General features: G+C 51.8%; 1 protein-coding gene across 12 annotated transcripts; it reads left to right on the top strand.

The window, feature by feature from the left end:
* The first annotated feature begins 1,527 nt into the window (after window positions 1–1,527).
* Window positions 1,528–12,318, top strand: LOC107313381 (suppressor of cytokine signaling 1-like). 12 transcript variants are annotated; one of them, XM_015861525.3, is made up of 5 exons: window positions 1,564–1,900; window positions 7,207–7,333; window positions 9,946–10,124; window positions 10,538–10,760; window positions 10,857–12,318. In XM_015861525.3, exon 5 carries the CDS (start codon window positions 10,923–10,925, stop codon window positions 11,559–11,561), a length of 639 nt encoding a protein of 212 aa, XP_015717011.2. In that variant the 5' UTR covers window positions 1,564–1,900; window positions 7,207–7,333; window positions 9,946–10,124; window positions 10,538–10,760; window positions 10,857–10,922; the 3' UTR covers window positions 11,562–12,318. The 12 variants fall into 12 exon arrangements, with proteins under 12 accessions (XP_015717035.2, XP_015717045.2, XP_015717011.2 ...); XM_015861540.3 differs by having other exon boundaries at window positions 1,578–1,935; XM_015861531.3 differs by lacking the exon at window positions 1,564–1,900 and adding an exon at window positions 1,941–2,080.
* The last annotated feature ends 7,145 nt before the right edge of the window (window positions 12,319–19,463 follow it).

The following is a 19,463-nucleotide window of genomic DNA, read 5'->3' on the forward strand; positions in this document are numbered from 1 at the left end:
ACCACCTTCCCACCCCAGCACACCCCCTGCCCTCTGTGTTCTTCTCAGGTTGCTTTTCTGCACCTCTCTTTCTCTCTGCTCCAGATTTTCAGTGCTTCATTCTCCCCACCTCGATCCTTTTTCTCACCACCTTATGCTGTCACTTTCCCCACCCCAAAAAAGCCCTATCCTTATTTGCTTCCTCCTTCAGGTCAGCAGACGCAAAACTACTTCAGCATCCCTGTCCTTGTGAGTCAAGTCTGAGCTTTGGAAAACTGTGGTCAGCAGTGCCCCGGCGTCACGTCTCACCAGCTTTTATTGCTGGAGAGGATTGCTGCAACACACTGCGGCTGTAACCGCTGCGAGGTCTCAGTTCCAAGTGGATGAGGGAGGAAAGAGCGAGACCCGTGGGTATGCAGTTACTTTCTAAAGCAAAGACAGAGAGGAAGAATTTAGAGTAGTCCGCTTAGCATTAAGGCAAGGTGGCTGGTAGAGCCTATGAAATCACCCAACGAATGCTATAAATACCCACAGAGGGAAACTGGCTCCCTACTAGGCAACTGTAAAACAAACCACAGGATATTTTTGAAGCCGCCATCCAAAAATACAAAGAAAAGTGTGACAAGCCTCCTCGTAAACCAAAAATGGAACGGATGAGCATTTTGGCCCTGCCGTGATTTAGGGCCCCAGCGGCAGGTCCTCCCTGAAAAAGAATTACGGCTTTGCGCTGGCTCCTCTGGAAGCTCCGAAATTCTTCTGTGGTCAGCAGCATCTTCATGCTTGGTTGAAAGGAAAAACAAGGACCAATGTCTCAATACTTAGCGGAACTTCTGGCAAGGCTGCAGGTTGGATTCCGTGTGCTTCTGACTGCTTCATGATCCCCAGCAATGCAAAGCAGCTGTAAAACTCCTGCAGTCAGCTGCATAACCCAGAATTACAGCCGCTTTGCATCACCAGACCGGTGCAAAACAGCCATAGCACGTCTGTATTCTGCATCTGTGCATGGCTTTTGCCCCACAGCGATCCACCGTGCACGCACGGCCAACAGCCACCGTGGGACTGGGCTGCCCATAGAGCTGTGTGTGCCCCATCCCTGGGGGTTTGAGGCCAGGTTGGATGGGGCCCTGGGCAGCCTGAGGGGGTGGGTGGCAGCCCTGCCCGCAGCACGGGGTGGGACTGGGTGGGCTTTGAGCTCCCTTCCGACCCAACCATGCTGTGATTCTATGACCTGGTTGCAGCGTATGGATTAATCAGAGCTCCAATGGTGCAAGCCCTGCCCAACTGTGAGCTGGGCCTTTGGCAGCTGTGGGGTTTGTATGGAATTTTGGAGTTTGTCTTTTCTCCTGTTCTTTTTCACCAGCCACACGGTCACGCTGTGCACAACGCGCCGTACCGTTCTATCTCCGGAATGTTTTGGAGCGTTCTCCCGTTTTTCCGAGGTTTCCAATCGTTTCATCCGGCGCACCGGGACAACACACGCATCTTAAGGCGCCCGTGAGCCCGGAGGGCTCCGCGCAGCCCCATTCCCCTGGCAGCCCGGGGGGCGGTGCGAGCAGGGCTGGGGGGGCCAGGCCCCTGGTCCTCGGGGGGCGGATGCTGAGGAGCCGAGCCCGCAGTGGAGGGGCGTTCAGAACCACTTTTCTTTTTCTTTCTTTCTTTCCTTTTCCCTTCTCTCTTCCAGTCTGGGCAACTTTTCTAACTTCTTCTGCACTCTTTTTTCTTTTCCCCACTCGGAGAAGCCACGCCGTGGAAAGACGGGGTGGCGGTGGAGGAGGGAGAAACCCCTCCCCTTCCCCTCCCCCGTGTCTCCTTCCTCGGAAAAGCCACACTTGGGGGGTTTCCTCCCTTCCCTCCCTCCCCCCTCCCCACTCCGCGCCGCTCTCCGCGGCCGAGCAGCGCCCTCCAGGCACCCCCCGTCCCGGTAAAGCTCGCCCCGGCCTCGGGCCGGCGTTGAGGGTGAGGGCGGGGGGATGCGCGGCGCGGGGCCGCCTCGGTTTCGCTTCGGGGCGGGAGAGCGGCGGGGGAGGGCCGGGCAGCGCGGCTTGCGCCCCAGCGCCGAGGGCTCGTTCGCCCCGGCGGCAGCGCGACCCTTCGCCGGGAGGTGCGGAGAGTAAGCGGGGCGCGGGGGGAGGGAAAGGAAAGGGGGCTCTTTGCTTCTGGCTCCGGAGAGCCCGGAGGCAGCCGGGGCCGGGAGGAGGGCGTGCGGTCCGACCGAGAGCGGGGCGAGCGGCTCTCCGCGCTTCTCCGCCTTCCGCGCCGGGTTGGGCGATGCGGGGTCGGTCGGACGGCTCCGCACCTGCGCCGGTGCTGCCCCGCTCGTTGCTCCCGCAGGGTCGGCTCTAAGCCTTCCCAGCGGCGGGTGCTCTGTCGGACAGTTCTGGTGCAAGCTCGGTCTGTGCTCCTCTGAGGACTTCTCCTTCCCCCTCCCCCCCTTCGTGGTTTTTGTTTTTTAATTTAATTTGAGCTTGCAAACAGGATCTGAACGAACCCTGAAGGTAACTGAGAGGAACTCAAGAATGTTAAATTCCTATCTGTGGCCATTTTTGTGTGTCCCCTAGTATGAGGGAAGGACGGGGATGCAGCTCGACCATTGCTTTGGGAAGGCTGGGGTAAGGAGCACATCTGCAGCCCGTGCTCAACCTGTAACTCCCCATATCAGGGCTGCGTGGTGCTGGCAGAGGAGTTTGCACTCAGAGAGTGTCAGTGCAAAACCCAGCCACATGCTGACCGTGCTTAATTCTGCAAAACGGGGTGGGATGAGAAGCAGCTGCAGCTTCCTGATGCTTCGTTTGGTGGTGACCAGGCGGGCCCTCGTGGGGCCGTGCAGCCCCGTTTCATTCCACAAACAGCCATCGAACTGCCCGTGGGGTTTCAGCAGGCTGCAGCCACGTGCTTGAGATGATGCTTGTTTGCAGGCTGTGCTGAGCGACAGGTAACTGCCCCGCGGGTGTCAGGGAGCACAGGGGCACCGTGGGCTGGTGTAGCCCCCCTTCCCCCAGGCCTCTGTTTGGAGAGGGCTGAGTTGGGTTTCCAGATGACAGCTTTGAATAGCAGCTGGTGCCTCTGTCTGCGATCCAGCTGGAATGCCTGTGGAGCTGGTGGGCAGCCTGTGCAAGGGCAGATTCCTCGCTGCTGTCACTAATTCTGTGGCTGGGCTGCCGAAAAACAAACAGGAGAGCATGCTGGGCTCCTTCCATGGCTTCTCCTTCTCTGGAGCTTCATTCTTTCTTCCATTCAGCAAGGTGCTCCCATAGGGCATCCCTTGGCCTCCATTAGAGGCTGGTGCAGACCAGGCTGGCCATGCCTCATTGGTGGGAGTGGGAGTACTGTAGGGGATGGTGGGTTTTGTAAGTGAGGTGTTAAGTGTGTGCGATGCTGGAGGCAGGGTGTGTTGTAGCAAAGAAAGCAACTAATTGTTACTTTAATTACATCCCTGCTGGTGTGTACTGAGAGACAGGCATGATACCAGCTTACCCCCTGGCACTGCACTTCACTGCCTGGCCTTCTGTTTGGCATCCATGCACGCCCTCCAGCCCCACTGAGGCACTCATTAGCAGAGTGTTTTGCTGGCCTTGGCCTCAGTGCCTTTACCCAAGCAGGTCAGTGGTGCTTGGGGCAGCAGGATTCAGTGGCTTTGCATTAGGGAATGAACATTCAGAATGAGCCAGGTGAAGTTCATTTCCCTTCTGACCAAGTGCAAGATCTGATGTTGAGATGGAGAAGCGAGGTGTCGAAAGCCCTATGTTTTAGGCTCTGGGAATCTCAGGCCGGGCTCAGCAGTTAGCTCATAGTACAGCAGTATCGACTCAGCTTTAGTAAAAAGGCTAAATGCTGGTTTCCGTGTTGTCTTTGGAGCCCTTAGAGCTGCCCCTTATTTTCGTCCTCTTCAGTGGAGAAATGAAAAGGCCTGTATGCACTTCACAGGAAATGAATGTCTGATACACGCTCGCAGGCTGTTCATTTCCAAGAACCGCTCTCAAGGTATTTTGATAATGCACATTCTCTGCCTTCTCCCTTCCTGCTCCCCTCATGCTCTGTGTGCTGCTGCGTGTACACAGACGTGTGTGAGCCCGAGGGGATGGCGGGCTGTGCTGGGAGCGGGCACACACAGGCTGTGGGGCTGCAGGAACTCAGCATTGGCCCTGCCTGAGAGGACACAGGCAAAGCCACATGGAGCTGGCAGCGCTCAGCTGCCTTTGTCTGAGCACCCCCTGCAAATGCTGAAGGAAAACATTAATTTGGGTTATGGTCCCTGTGGTTCTGCAGCTCAGCACTGATGCGTCTGCTTCCTTACATTCCCTGGGAGCAAACTTGGGCTAAGGAAGGTCTGTGCCTTTGGCTGGGCTCCCTTTAGCTGTATGTGTAAAGGTGGAGTGGTTTTTAAAGGTGATGCTTAATGCGAATGTTAAAACAAGCCCTTTGCTGCTGGATTCCTCTGCAGGAGCATGGAGGGGTGGGTGCTTCACAGAGACAGAGCAGAGAAGTTTGAGAAAGAAGAGAAATGAGTGCTCTCAGATCAGCTCTCTCACTTTCCCCAGCAGCATTTCAATGTGTGTGTGACTTGAGTTTTCCCCTTTTATGAGTTTTAAAATTACTTACTGTTCAATCTCAGTTACCTTTGAACTTCCTCTCTTCTTGTTTTATGAAAGAGCATAAAGAGAACAGCCTGATAGTAGGGGTGCTCCTGCTGCACCCCCTGCATCTCTGCTCCATCTGAAAGCCTGCAGGTGGCTTCCCACCACCCATCCTCAGGCCCATCCCTGTTGTCTCAGCTCTGCCTGTTTGTATTTCAGGTGTGCCAGGTGGTGGCATTACTGTTGCCTTCCCACCCTCAGTACTGTCTGCTGCACCCCACCAACTTCCCCCTGTTTCAGTTTTCCCCATCTCTTCCAATCGTTCCCTGCAGGTGGAGTAGCTTTAAGTAGTCAACACAGAAGAGAGAAAGCCCAAACTCTGCTTGCTTCTTTAGCTCCTCAGCAGCTCCTCACCTCCCTTGCTGGTGGCATCCTGGTGAGCCGAAGGATGGATTCCCCCACAGGCTTTCTCATTCTGACAAACTGAAAGCTCCATTTGTTTTCATTTTGTTTATCTTGGCTACCTGCTGTCTCGCTTTCATGACAGCCATCCTCATGGAAATTTGTTCCCCACCGACACTAATTCGTATTCCTTTATATCAGCTCTGCCAGCGCCAGCGTTTCATCTTTGCAAGCTGTAGAGGTTGGGGCAGGCACTGCCATCGCTGCATTTTGCACAGTGCCTCTGACCGTGGCCACTGCTTGCAGGGATCATCGCTCACTGTCCCTTGAAGCTCTTTCCTTCTAATGGCTCAAGTCTTTTCTTGCTGGCTTCTGACTCTCGGGACCAGTTTCTTTATGTTGTGTGTTGGAAATCTGCGTTGCAGGGTGGCTGTGCTTTGTACCCCTCATTCCAGCCACCAACAGCGCAGGGATGGATTTTGGTCCCCTGCATCTGCTGGGGCCTGAGAGCAAAGGGAGCAGCCCTCCCCTTCCCCTCTCAAGCCTGTGGTGCTGAGCCAGTTTTCCCTGCGGATGCTGCTCATTTCCAAGGGCTGGTGTCTCCCCTGAGTTCCTTTCCTGTTGAATGTGATGGTTTCAATGAGAGGCAGCTGGCATCGTGGGGACCATTGACAGCTGTCGTGTCTCAGGGTTTACTCGTGTCTCTGACAGCAGCTGGGACAACCCAAACCAGCCGGTTCAGCCCAGCATGGTTAGAAGAAGCGTCCCCAAACCAGCGGCCTGTTTGCCAGAGGTGGGCAGCAGCACGTCTGTGTCCCTCAGCCTCAGCAGGAGAAGCCCGAGCTGTGGCTTTGAAGCTGGGCGCACTGATTTCCTGTTTCTAACAATTTTTGTATTTGAATTCTCTTTTTGCTGTGGAGGGGGAAAACCTCCGAGCCCAAAGCCAGTCTTGCGTGGGTCAGCTGGCGGGGTGTGAGACACGGGGTTATGGTTTGATGCAGGGCTGGGACTGCTGGGAAAAGGCTGTTTGGTTTGGAAGGAGTTGTTCTGAGTTCACAGAGTGTTTCAGAGGTGTGAGGAAGGGACCGTGAAAGCCACGTTTCTTCCAGCTTTTTTGGTTAGGTGAGTAAAAGCTATTAGCTTTCCCTACGGACCGCCACCGTCATTACTTATTTGTTTTTGGAGCATGTTATGTAGAAACCAAACATGCATGCAGGCTGCCCTGCCCTGGGGAATACTTGGAGCACGTCGAACTATCCCGTGGGCTTTCTCCTGGGTAGGAACCTTTTAGCCCATATCGGCAGAGCAGTGAAGCAGAAGGTACATCGTAGAAAAGTGCGTGAGAAGCACAAAAACAAAGCAACAAATCTATGGGGAGGTGGAATTATTTGTGGGTTTTGGGGTTCCAGCATTATCACAGGAGCTTGATAAGAGCAGTCCTTCTGGAAGATCTATAGAAGGGTTTCCAAGGCCCTGCATGATTCCATCTATAGGTGGAAACAGGAAATGTCACAGCATGCGTAGTGTTGCGCTGCCTCGTACGAGATAACAGACTTACAGGGTTTTTCATATTGCATCCTGGTTGAATGCTGGTTGTACAGGGAAACATGGTTCTGGCTTGGTGTGAGTTTGTGTGTGTCATGTTCTTTTTATCTGCGTATTCCTTCATGTCAGACACGGTGTCATTCTTGCACCAGGCTCTTATTTATGGCCATGGCATCAAAGATAGTGAGAGCTGCAGTATCCCCATGGCCACGCTGTGCTGGAGGAGCTGTGACTGACACTGGGGTGGCACCATGCACCCTGCTTGTATCAGGAGTCGCAGCAAGGATTGGCTGCATGCTTTCTGATGGGATGCTCTAAGTGTTGTGCCTCGTGTTGAGCGCAAGCTTGAGCTCACTATTACAACTCCTAAAGCTTTTTCCTGTTGCCATCATCTCTTAACATTTGGTTTTTATGGGTTCTGCTTCCTAAAGATGATGACAGTGGTAATGTCTTTGCATTTGTCCTTAGGGCATCTGCGAGCTGTCTGCTAGTTAATCACACGGTGGCTTTGGTAGCAGCAGTAATAATAATAACACCAATAATGTGTCTGTTGCTATCTGAAGTGCTGTATAAAGCCTTCTGCGGTCATACAGGGTGAGCAGGTTGAGGCGGAGCAACCATCTCCAGATTTGTTGTATTTCACACCCGTATTACGGCCAACTAAGGGGCTCAGCCATCTGTTTGATGGGCATCTCTTTCTTTCCAGAGGATGGATGCGCTCTCAAGGACAGCTTTGCAAAAACTCAGCATCACTGCATCAAGCTTCCTGACCTGGGACCACATCCGGGCCTGACATCTAGCAGCTCTTCCCTATGGACGGTAAATTTCAAGAGGTAAGTGAGCCCTCCAAGAAAGAAAAGTGCAGGAATGAGTCCTCTCTGGGTGCCTGAAGCCACCATTGAGAGTGCCAGCTGTATCCAGGTCCAGGGCTGGCTTACACAGCAGCTGCACACAGCTGCCTGCTTCACCATCTCCATAGGCAAAATGCAATGCTCTGCCTGGATAGTGAGCCAGGAGGAAGGCAGAATGCCCCGTGTCAAGAGCACTTGTTTTGAAAAGCTCTTGAACTTGCAGATCAGAAGGCCTGGGGGAACTTGTCCAGCCTTTCAACCAGTAGGACACCAGTGCTTCGGGGATGTTGCTTTGGCTGTAAGTGCTGTTCTTACAGTATGGAGGCAGCAATGTTCTTGGGTGTTGGAGCTTTTGGGGGCTGTTTGGCAGTGGGGAAGGAAAACAAACAAATCTTGGTATGGCAAACCAGATGAACCTTAAAGGCAACACCAATAAGTATTTGTAGCGGGCTAACTAACGCTACCCTGCCAACCAGGCATCGGTTGGAATTGGGATACTGAAGCTAAGCAAACTTGTGCTGTCTGAGGATATGACCCACGTGTAGATTTCAGACCAAGTCAGAGTGCTATTTTTTGCATTTACTTTGAATTTGAAATGATGACACAGTCACAGTTCTTAGTCAGCCAGACTTCTAGTAGCAGTGGATTTTTCTTAAAGGGCTCAGGAGAGTGACTCAAGGTTGAAAACTGGGGCAAACAGTTGTTTTCCTGTTCTGTCAAACAGCGTCTGCAGCCTTAAACAAGGCAAAGAATCACAGAATCGTTTGAGTTAGAAGGGACTCTTGAAGGCTCTGTGATCCAACTCCCCCGCAGTGAACAGGGACACCTAGAGTTACATCAGGGAGTTCCAGCCTCACCTCATCATCTATTTATTTGTTGTTTTTAAAGTAGTCTGAAAATGAAAGGCATCTGCCTGCTTCTGTTTTCCTGTTGGGGTTTATTGTCCTACCTAGACCTACATCTCTGGTTCGGACTCACGAGAAGTTGCCCTTTGGGAGGAGTGGCTGCTCGTGGGAGTGGGGCTCCTTCTTGGTCCCATCACAGCTGAAGCTTTTGAAGGCTCTTAGAAGGAGTGCTACCTTTTTTTCCCCTTTCCTTAACTCACATAAAATGCTCTATAGCTTCCTCAGCTGACGGAGAGGAAAAGGAAAGGGATGGAGATGCTGCAGCTTCTTGTGACGCCTGCAGTGCTGAGTCTTTGGTGGTGATAACATGCCCTAATGGTTGCCTTGCTTGTGTCCTGTTCACCAAATCAGCTTCCCCTAAGATTTATTCTGACTGGTTGAACCCTCTGAACAGCTTTCAGCTGCCTTTTACTTTATTTTTTTTTAATGGAAAAGAAAAAAACCCAACTTGCTTAACACCTTCTTCCCCCTCCCACCTTTCTTAGCGTGGAATTTCCCTCCCACAGCAACACGTGGCTAAAGGGCAGGATCCGCAGTGTTCAGAGCAGTGCCAGGGATGTTGTGGTCTGCAAATCACAGGGTAGAAAACAGAGTGACACTGAAGAGGCTTTCCAGGCTTGGACAGGGTATATGGAGGCCAGAGTCTATTGCCCTGTAACAGAGGCGTGCCTGACAGTGGCTTTATTGATACCACTGCTGAGTATTGAAAGAGGAATAAGGAGAGAAAAGATGACCCTGGGCAAGGTGCAGCTGGGCACCTTTGTGGTGGGTCCCTTTGTTCTCCCCTAGTGAGCCCATGGCCAGAGTGGGGCCTGCTGGGGGGGGGGGGAACCACAGGCTGCTGGGGCACAGTGTTGGGCTTGCTCTGAGCATGGCTGTGCTGCCAGCAACTGCGACTGGGTTAATGGAGTGTGTCAGGGGACCCAGGGCAGGGCTTGGCAGGGAGCAACTGACTTGTCAGGCCTGGGGAAGTGGTATGTGACAGCTCCTCTTCTCACACAGAACGAGCCTCTGACTTGGGGCTGTGGTTTCTGTGTTTATGTATGTATCTGTACTCACACACACATAGAGAAAAAGCGCTTTTTTAGTAATTGACATGACTTGGATGGATGGCTGATGGCATCTCTGGGTACAGGGCTCTGTTTTCCAAAAGCAGACAGTCTGGTGTCAACATGAGGCACAGGAGATGAGCAGGGTTGAGACAGCGAGGGAGGACACCTGCCTGAATCATAGAATCGTAGTCATAGAATGGCATGGGCTGGAATGGAACCTCAAATCCTGCCCAGCTCCAACCCCTGCTGTGGGTAGGGCTGCCACCCACCAGGTCTGGCTGCCCTGGGCCCCATCCACCCCGGCCTTGAGTGTCTCTAGGGTTGAAGAAAAGGCAGCGTGGGAACTGAGGACAGTGGCTGGGAGAGGGCAACAGCATGTGCAGGCAGTGGGGTGATATCCCTGCAGCACAAGCAGGGTGGATGGTCCTGAGCAGAAACGCTCCTCAGGCATCAGCAGAGCCTGGTGTCAGCACAAGTGCTCTCACTTGTGGCAGCTCTGAAGCTGATGGTAATGCATATCATAGAATTAATAGGTTGGAAGGACCAGTAAGATCATTGAGTCCAACTGTCAGCCCATGTCTGAGACTGCTCTAGACCACATCCCTCATTGTGACATTCTTTTCTTGAACACCTCCAGGGACAGTGACTCAACCAGCTCCATGGGCAGCCTATTCCAATGCAAGGCCACTCATTCTGAGAAGAAATTCTTCCTAATGTCCAACCTCCCCTGGTACAATTTGTAGCCGTTCCATCTTGTCCTATTGCTGTTTCCGAGGAGAAGAGGCCAACTTCCCCTTTGCTACATCCTCCTTTCAGGTAATGGTAGAGATTGATAAGGTCTCCCCTAAGCCTCCTCTTCTCCAGGCTGAACAACCCCAGTCCCCTCAGCTGCTCCCCATCACACTTGTGCTCCAGACCCTTCATAGCTCTGCTGCCCTTCTCTAGATGTGCTCAGTGGCCTCAGTGTCTTGTAGTGAGGGGCTCAAAACTGAACACAGCACTTGAGGTGTAAACCTGGATTTCTTGCAGACTGGATCTGGGAGCATCCTGATATGAGGGAATGGTTCCTGGGCTTTGGTGGGAAGGGCTTATTCTGCCTGCTGCTGCTTGTGGGTCTTGCTGTCTGTTCTGTTCTGCAACCGAGGGGTTGCTGAATGCCAAAATGAAAGATACCCTCCTGCTTGGGAAATTCATCTCTTCTCACTTGGGATCTCATTTCCTCTTACCAGACTCCAAGGCTACCCTGAAAAGCCCCTGACCACCCGGCAGAGGGAAACCACAAAATAACGAGATCTGCTAGATATAAGCCAGCCTAAAGGATGTGCTGAGAAGCCCTTAGTTGTGAAACATATGAACCCAATGGATGCAGCACTGTAACCCGGTCCCTTGCACTGGTGTGGCCCTGCTGGAGTTTCTCCTGCTTGTATTTGCTCGGTGTACCTACAGTTGTGGGTTGGTAGCACATCACGGCTCTCCTCCCTGTGTGGTGTCCTCACTTGCTCAGCGCCAGGATGTAGGGCTCTGCCTCACTCTGCTTCTCTCCTGCAGGCTAGAGGCGACAGAGGAAGCATGGTAAATGCGACGTCTCCCCGGGATCCATGGGCTCTTTGAGAGATGATCAGAGGGAGGCCAGATGATCTGCAAAACACACGCACCACTGTTGCTTGTCTGCAAAGGCAGCATCGGAGTGTTCTCCCCAGCCCCGCGCCGCCCGGCTTGCCCGATCGCTTCCGGATGTTTCGCAGTTGCGAGTGGGAGGTCTTGGAGCGATCCCTCAACATCCTGCAGGCCAGTGACTTCTACTGGGGCCCACTGTCCGTCGGGGAGGCCCACGCCAAGCTGCAGCGGGAGCCCGTCGGCACCTACCTGGTGCGGGACAGCTCGCAGGGGAACTGCTTGTTCAGCCTGAGTGTGCGGATGCCGACTGGGCCCGTCAGCCTCCGCATCTCTTTCCAAGAGGGCTATTTCCGCCTGAAGAACTGGTTTTCGGACTGCGTGGTCCGGCTGCTGGAGCTGGTGGTGGCGGGGACCCGCAACAACCCCTTGCACTTTGATGAGATGGGGGGAACTCCTCTGGTCTTCTCTGAGCCCTTGTGCCGGAGCCGCCGGACTGTGCCCATGCTGCGAGAACTGTGCCAGAGGCACCTGCCCAGTCCCACCGCTGACATGCGGACATGTCCACAGGAGGCGGCGGTGTCACCCCTGGATGCGAGCGTGGTCCCCAACTCCTCTGCAGCTGGCACTAGGAGATGATGCCGGGTATATGAAGGTGAAAGGATGCACGCGGCCACGCTGGAGGGGCTGGGCTGGCTGCTCGGCGGGGCAGGGTGCCTGCGCCCACTGGCTGCAAAAGCTGTGTCTTCAAGCGTGCACAACATGCCTGACCTTCCCCCATATAGCTTGGGTGAAGCCAAGCCTGAAGAGCAGCTCTTCCTGCTCTTGGCTCCAGTCATGACTTACAAGCTTTGAGAACAGGGTGAGCTGCCTGTCCTGCCAGGTCAGCCCCACTACCCAAAGTGCCTAAGCTAGTTTATGCTGCCACTGTGCCTTTGTGAAGTCATATGGCCCCGCAGTGCTGCATCCCAGGTACCAGTGGGCACAGGCCACAAGCTAACCAGAGGCCACGTGTTAACAGGGGACCATGTGGCTGCACCTGAGCACAAATGCAAGACCTGCCCCTTCAGAGATCAGCACTTTTGGGGAAAAAATGTTGCAGCCGTGTACAAATACGTGCAGCTTGAGTGGCTTCTGCATTGCTTTATTTGAACAGGTTTTTGGGAGTGCAGATGAGTTACTTTATACTACGGGCGTTGTGCTCCTGGGAGGCAGGTCTGAGGTTGGTTCTGCCCTGCAGGATGTGAGCAGGCCCAGTCCAGAGCCTCTTGTTCTCCTCATCTGATAGTATGCTGCTGCCATCTATGGGCTACAAAAAAGTGTTTTGTTTTGCCTCAAGAAGAGGCAAAGGTTTTTTTATACAATTCCTAAATTTTAATAAACATGTTTTTTATAATTATTTTTAAAAGCCAATGAATACACAATGATATTTTCATTCCCGTGCAGTACTGGGAACCCTGTTAGTTAAGTGCAGAGACGTGGCAATCAAACTGACCCTGAATGACAAGGGAATTTCTTTCAAAGAGCAGATGCAGTATGTAAAGGAGTGGTCCTAGCTGGGAACAACAGGCGTAGTTCACCCTATGGTGTAATGCAATAAGAATTTTATGTACATAACATAATTCCTAAAAATGTAGGGGTGACATTTTCAGAAGTATTTTTCGCGTCTTCAGACCTGCACTGAGTGTTTGAAGGAAACACTGGTGCTTTGAGATCCTAGAGAATGGCACAGCATCAGTGAGCTGTAACTGCGGAGAGTGAGTGGGACAGGGAGGAATTAAATAGGGCTAGGAAAAATCTTAATGTTGTTGATTCGTTTTAGGGGTGCAGGCGGGTTTGATATCCTTGCAAACATGCGACTAAAAGCAGCTACGTGGAAGGAGTTTGGTGTGTTTGGTATTGTAAAAGAGGACACCTGAATGGGATCAGGGAGCAGTGGGCTTCCATGGGCGTGTTGTGTGGGCACACTGCTGTGCTTGCTCTGCCTTTCCCCTTCAAACCTGCATGGGGGGGAAAAAAAAAACAACCAAATGCAGAGAGATGTGACCCTGAATTTGCTCTCTTGGCTTTAGGTGTCTTATCTGAGGAACCACTGTGTGCAGTCAGTGCAGAGAGAGATACGGCGCATTATTCATGGCAGGAGCTCTTTGGATGCTGAATTAATCTCAAGAGACTTCTGTTGTGCTGCTGGCAGCGAGGTCCTGCCCTCCTCCTGAGGCTCTGCCTTGTGATCCAAGGCTGCTGAATTAGTGCTGTGGGGGGATCCATCCACTTGCCAGCCCCAGGGAAGAATGGGGCAGCCCAGTGGCACCGCATCTGCAGCAGTGGGCGAGGGAGCAATTATCTCCCTGTACTGGCTGCTCATTAGGCCCTGCTTAGAATATTACATCCAGTTTGGGGCTCTGTTTTGCAACAAAAATATCATAAATTGGAGTGAGCTCAGGGCTATGACCCCAAGATATTCATGGCTGCAGCACTTGCCCTGCGAGGAGAGGCTGAGGGAGCTGGGTCTGTTCAGCCTGGGGAGTAGGTGGCTTTGGGGGACCTAAGAGCAACTTGCCTGTACCTATGAGGGGGTCAGCAAGGAGTGATGCTCACCACAGCATTGCCTGGTGGGAGAAGGAGATGCGAGGATGGAAACAAGTCCAGGCTGGATAGGATGGGGGGATCCATTTGAAGGCAGGTTGCTCAGAGAGGCTGCGCGGTCTTCATGCTTGAAAGTCTTCACCACCCAACCAGGTGCACTCCTGTCACTCCTGTGCCCACCCTGCCATCCCCCAGGTGGCTTTGGGCAATGCCCTGCCATTCAGGGGAAGCTCTGGTGGGTCAGCAACGTGTGCTCCCCTCCTCCTGCCCACCCAGGGGTTGAGGCCACATCTCCTGCCCTTCTCCTCACTCCCTTTCATCTCTGGGGTGCGCTGGCTGCCTTCCCTCCCTCCCTTCCTAAACCGGGGGTGGTGGGAAAGCACTTGGCTCATTTCTTCACCATTTACAGCCGAGCACAGGAATGCTTCTGTTTTATGGCAGCAGTTATAACTCGCTGAGGGAAGAGCTTTCTGACTGGATCGCGCTGACCTGGTGATGAACCGCTCTCATTTGGCCTGAAATGAGCATCTTGGGCTGCACGGCCGAAGGCTGCAGAACATCCATGTCTGTGGCCAGGGCTGTGCTTGAGGAAAATCAGCCCAAAGGAGGAAGACATAGTTTGGGTTTTAATAAAATCTTTTTTGTTGTTGTTTTTTAATTGCTCAGCAAGTACTTGTCTCTGTCTTACAAGTAAGTCAATTCCACGCAGGGCTGTAGCAAATTGATTTGAGATCTGAGGATGAAAAGCAGTGAATGACTGCCAAGTATTGTTACATTATGGAAGTTTAAAGCACATGCCTACCCTCATTATCCCAGAGGAGAGGGCACGTCTTGGATCAGGATTGGTGCAAGAAAAGAAACCAATTTGGGAAGAACAAGGATGTGAGAAGTGCATCAGATGTGGCCAGCTTTACGGAGGGAGCCAGAAGTCCTTTTCCTTAGACTCTGGAGGCAGAAAAAGGTGCACAGAGCAAAATCAGAAGAGGTTACATCTCAGGAGGGACTGTCAGTGACATCCATGGGCTCTCAGCAGTGGGTGGGATACGTCGACTGCAGCCACCCTGCCCCTGAGCCACGGCGCAGAGCAGCACATCGTGGCCCACATCCAAGCGCTGCGTTTGGTGGCTCCTAAAGGAGCTTATAAAGAAATTACAAACTTCCTCACAACCCCTCAAGCACCGTTCTGGGACTAGAAGAAAATTGTTTGCATTTTTATACGCTATGTTACACATTTCTCCAGCTGACTCCTTTCAGTTTGCTGAGGAAGCTTACACAGCCCTGCAGATGGTTTCCTTCCACCGCTCATCCTCACAGCCCAAATGGAGAGGTCTGGCCCCTCTGCCAGGCTGCCTGGGGCCAGCTCAGTCCCAGCGGGAAGCTGCTCCTCATCTGCTGCCCGCCAGCGCTGCTCTGGGGTCGCAAGGGTTAATTTCCCAAAATCCTCCACTGAAACTTGTTAATGACTTCCATATGTACCCCTCTGTGCGCGCAGGAGGGGCCCCACGGCCAGCAGCTCTTGTAATAACACTTGATTACCTCTGACATAAGGGTCTGTATTGCATTAGGGCTCTGCCTCAGAGATCAAAATTCACCCAAGCACACAAGTTTTGTGCAAACACGTTTCAAAAAATGCATCAACATTTCAGCATATTCACTGTTTGAAAATGAGCTCTCCTATGCAGGCAAGCTTGAGAACAAAACCTTCTGCATACCCACAGCAGTGCCTTGGTTAGGGCTCTTGCCTTGATATTATAAAATATGTATGTCCATCATTATCATAGAATCACAGAATTAAAGTTTGAGCTGGAAGAGACCACTGAAGTCCATCTGGTCCAACCCCCCTGCGATGAACAGGGACACCCACAGCTCAATCAGGGCGCTCAGAGCTCCTCCAGCCTGACCTTGGGTGTCTCCAGAGACGGGGATCCACCACCTCTCTGGGCAGCCGGTGCCAGTGCCTTACCCCCTGATGGTAAAACACTTTTCCAGTGTAAACCTCCCCCTATTCAGTTTGAAACCATTTCTCTGTGTCCTGTCACAACAGACTCTGCTGCAGTGTCTTTCCCCTGCTCTCTTATAGCCCCCTTTAGATGCTGACCTTTAAATGTGCTAAAAATCTCAGTGTGCAAGGATACCTTGGTAGGAGAAGCTGACTATTTTGTCCGAGTTCATTTTGCAGCAATCCCTCAGACGTTTGGCATTTGCAAAGTGCTGTGCACAGCGGAGCTTTCTGCCATTGCCTGGCACAAAGGCAGGGCTGCAGAGGGCAGACGGCCATCAAAGGGAGAGCAGGTGTCAAAGGAGACCTGGCGGCATCCTCAGCTGCTTCCCTGCAGTGACGCCAGGTCCCGGCGTGCTCTCTGCTCCTGTGATCTCAGCTGGGGCAGCAGTGCTGCCATTTTGATGCAGACAGAGCAGAGCACTTCCAACTGCCTCCCCGTAGTGACTGGCTCTGTAGGCTGGGGTTTCTCATCGGGGAGAAGTGACATGCAGTAGGAGGCTGAGTGCGTTTTCTTTAAAAAAAAAAAAAAGAAGGAAGCAGCCAATCAGATACTCGAGTGTCAGCCTGAAACAAAAGGAGGTATTTGTTCACATGATGTCTGATAGTGACAGGACAAGGGGGAATTGCTTTAAACTGAATGAGGGGTGGTTTAGGTTAGATACTGGGAGGCAGGTTTTTACTCAGAGGGTAGTGAGGTGCTGGCACAGCTGCCCAGAGAGCTGTGAGTGCCCCAGCCCTGGAGGTTCAAGGCCAGGTTGGATGGGGCCCTGGGCAGCCTGTGGAGGTGGGTGGCAGCCCTGCCCACAGCACGGGATAAGACTGGGTGGGCTCTGAGGTCTCTTCCAACCCCACCATAATACATGAATCTATGATTCTGTGATTCTCTGGGTAGGAAGATCAGAAGCAGAGGACACCCTCATCCCCAAGTGACAGCTGGAACAGCTCTGACCAGTGCACAGTTTGTGTTGGAAAGGAGCTTCAAACATCTCATGCAATGAGGAAGAAGAAAATACCACACAGCAGTGGCAGCCTCCTAGATCTGCATCCCACTCTGAGCAAACAGCTAAAGGAAGATTGGTGCGGCTCCTGGGCTACCTCCTCCTCTGCAATGCCACTCTTGCTGGCAGAGCTGCAGACCTTCCAGCCACTCCCAGATGCTACTGAAATCAGTGACCAGATTGCTGTTAGCCTCGGAAGCTTTTGGATGAGACCCCCTCATTTTGTGAGTCTGGTGTGAGCAAACATGGGTTTTCTGCAGTAAACGTAATCACAATAAACCGTGCTCCCACCGGTTTGTGCATCAAATCATGCTGGGGGAATTGCTGGCATTCGGCATGATTAGCCTAAGCGTAGATGCCTTCCAGCTCATAAACAATAGCCTCAAGGACTGGAAAGGATCACAAACAAAGCACTTACAGACAAGACAGCATTTTCAGAAGTGACTTGAGAGCTTATGTCCACTGGGGGTTTGTCTTTTAAAAATAAACCAGAAGTAAACAAATTGAGAAAGACACCTCTGAAGAACCTAAGAGAATGAAAGCAAGGATGTAAGGATGTTCTACTTCAAAATGGAGAGAATGAAGGCGGGGAACAGTTTCAGGCAGGGCTAGCAGCTCTGTTTAAGATGCTCCAGACCATGTGCCCACAGCACTGGGGATGGATGGGCTCTGGAAATGTCACCTGTCTGGGCAGATATGGAGATATAGGGTGGGTGGGAGGAAGGACACGGGCTGCATCTGACCTGCCTCCAGTTGGTCAACAGGGAGAAGTCTTTGCTCCCATTCACAGGAGGAAAAAATATCCCCTGGAAAGCACTAAAAGCAGTGAAATAATGAGGCAACTTATACAAGTTAAGTTTTATGGGGACTCAATCTGCAAGGGGCATTCCCTGCACTATAAGCTAGTGACAAACGACTGCAAAGCAGTTCTGTTTATGCAAACCATATTTTTTGTATAACATTTTAATTCATTTTTTAAACTCTCATTTTTTTATTATAATATTTTTAATCTTGGGCCAAATTATTTAGAATTTCATCCATTTTGTCCTGGTCCTGGCCCAGTGAATTATCAAGCGCCCAGCTTCACACCCAAGAGCTTCTGCAGTGGGCCATATTCTTGGCTGTGATGGAGTTTCTTGCTTGTTTGGATGCCACAGGAATGTGTCATTGCTTGTTCTGGGGTGTTGGGTTGGGTGGAGAAGGACTGGGAGCCTCTTTGAACCTTGAACTGCAAAGAGCTCTCCAAGACATTTGGATGGGATTGCTTGCTGCTCTTAGATGCTGTGCAAGGGCTGGGCCAGATATGAAGGCAGCTCCAATGTATGTGCTGAAATACCTAAAATAAGCCATGCAAACAAATCAGTTGTATGCTATCCAGATGGGACTGTTCAAATCCAATAATAGCAGTAAAGTGCTCCTGAACTCTGCAGAGAGAGAGATTATAGAAGGATCAGGTATAATTATAGTGCCTTATTATTACCATTCTCATCATTCTTTCTAACAAAGATTTTCAATAGGATGAAACAACTTCTTGCAGAAGAACATAATGTGTTTGCTGGCATTTTTTTCATTTTTCCTTCCAAGGCTGTACGAGTCAGGCCTTGTAAATGGTATTAATAAATACCATAATGATCTCGGATTGTATCATCTTTCAGACAATGCCCTCTTTAGTATCCCTCTCTGGCCTTGACCACAGCAGACACTTCTCCTGAAATTTCTCACTGCTGCTACCACTAACAAAAATACCTGCAAAAATACCTCCCTGCTGCTCTCATCCTTGCTTTGATACAGGCACTTCCAAGCAGGATGGAGAAGCATCTTTAAAATATTAGTGGTTTGTCTGTCTGTGTACTGCTTTGCAGCTGAAGTAATGTAGATGGAACCACTTAGCAGGTATTCTTTACTTCAGACAAGGTCACAGAGCTGCAGGTGTGTATCTGTGAGCAGCTGGGACCACGGAGAGAGGAGAAGGAAAATGGCCAGCAGTATCTCCTCCCTGGGCACCGCAGGATCCTGAAAGCTTTACCCTCAGCTAGTGACTGGTGGTGTGGTGTAGCAATGCTCTGTGACTGAGTGCGGACTTCCCGGGGAGGGGATTTCTCACAGGAGGGAAGTCCCAGACCCACTCCACCTCTGTGGCTTCCCACTGCACCAGTGAGTGTGTGGATGGTAAAACTTATGGTGACACATTGCACTCAACCTGCAGCACCATGCTATCCTCATCCCACCCCTGGTTTGATGACTGCCATCCATGCTCTGAGCTCAGCTTGGAGAGAGATGGTGATGCACCAGAGCCTCCTGCTCAGCCACCATGTCTGTGGGCAGCTTTGCTTTGCTCACTTCTGCTGCCTGGAGGTCCCAGGTTAGCCAGGAGGAGCGGGCAGGGTGGTTTGAACAGATGCAGCAGGTTTTTTTGGCGGGGAAACTTGTTTCAGGAAGGAGGGAGGGAAGGGGCGGTTTGCTGAGGTGGATCTTTCTCTTTTCCTCTCCTCTCCCCAAGCACCTCAGAAGAGCCTCGCTCTTAGCTCAATGAAAGTAGGGCAGAGCCTAACCACATTTCAAGCTGTCTGCGTTTTTGGATTCTGGGTAATTGTGATCTCTTATCTGTTCCTAGAAGAGATTTAAACAACTTATAAACCACAGCTGGGCAGAGATAATAAAGGAAGCAGTGGCAGGGTGGGGAAGGCTCTCCCCAGCACAAGCAGAGTGGGGAGGGGGCTGTGGGAGAAGTCATAGGCCCAGCCGCAGTACAGGGGCTCCCACATGACTGCTGGGGCCATGGGGGCCAAGGGGGCTGGCTCAGGCAAACCAAAGCCACAAGTGCTAGTACTGGGCTGCAAGTAAAATGTGTGTGTGTGATCGTATCTGCTAATACATACATAAAGAGCAAATGGAAATATATTTAGCCATAGAAGGAGTCCAAAGACTGTTATGGTATCCATGCAGATGTTCTTG

The sequence above is a fragment of the Coturnix japonica genome, chromosome 1, assembly GCF_054131305.1.
Source record: "Coturnix japonica strain WE chromosome 1, WE-NBRP24, whole genome shotgun sequence".
NCBI classification, from domain to species: domain Eukaryota; kingdom Metazoa; phylum Chordata; class Aves; order Galliformes; family Phasianidae; genus Coturnix; species Coturnix japonica.

What these genes read in the sequence shown, in the direction of transcription:
- LOC107313381 (XM_015861549.3), top strand. Translation starts at nt 10,923, where the DNA reads ATGATCAGAGGGAGGCCAGATGATCTGCAAAACACACGCACCACTGTT.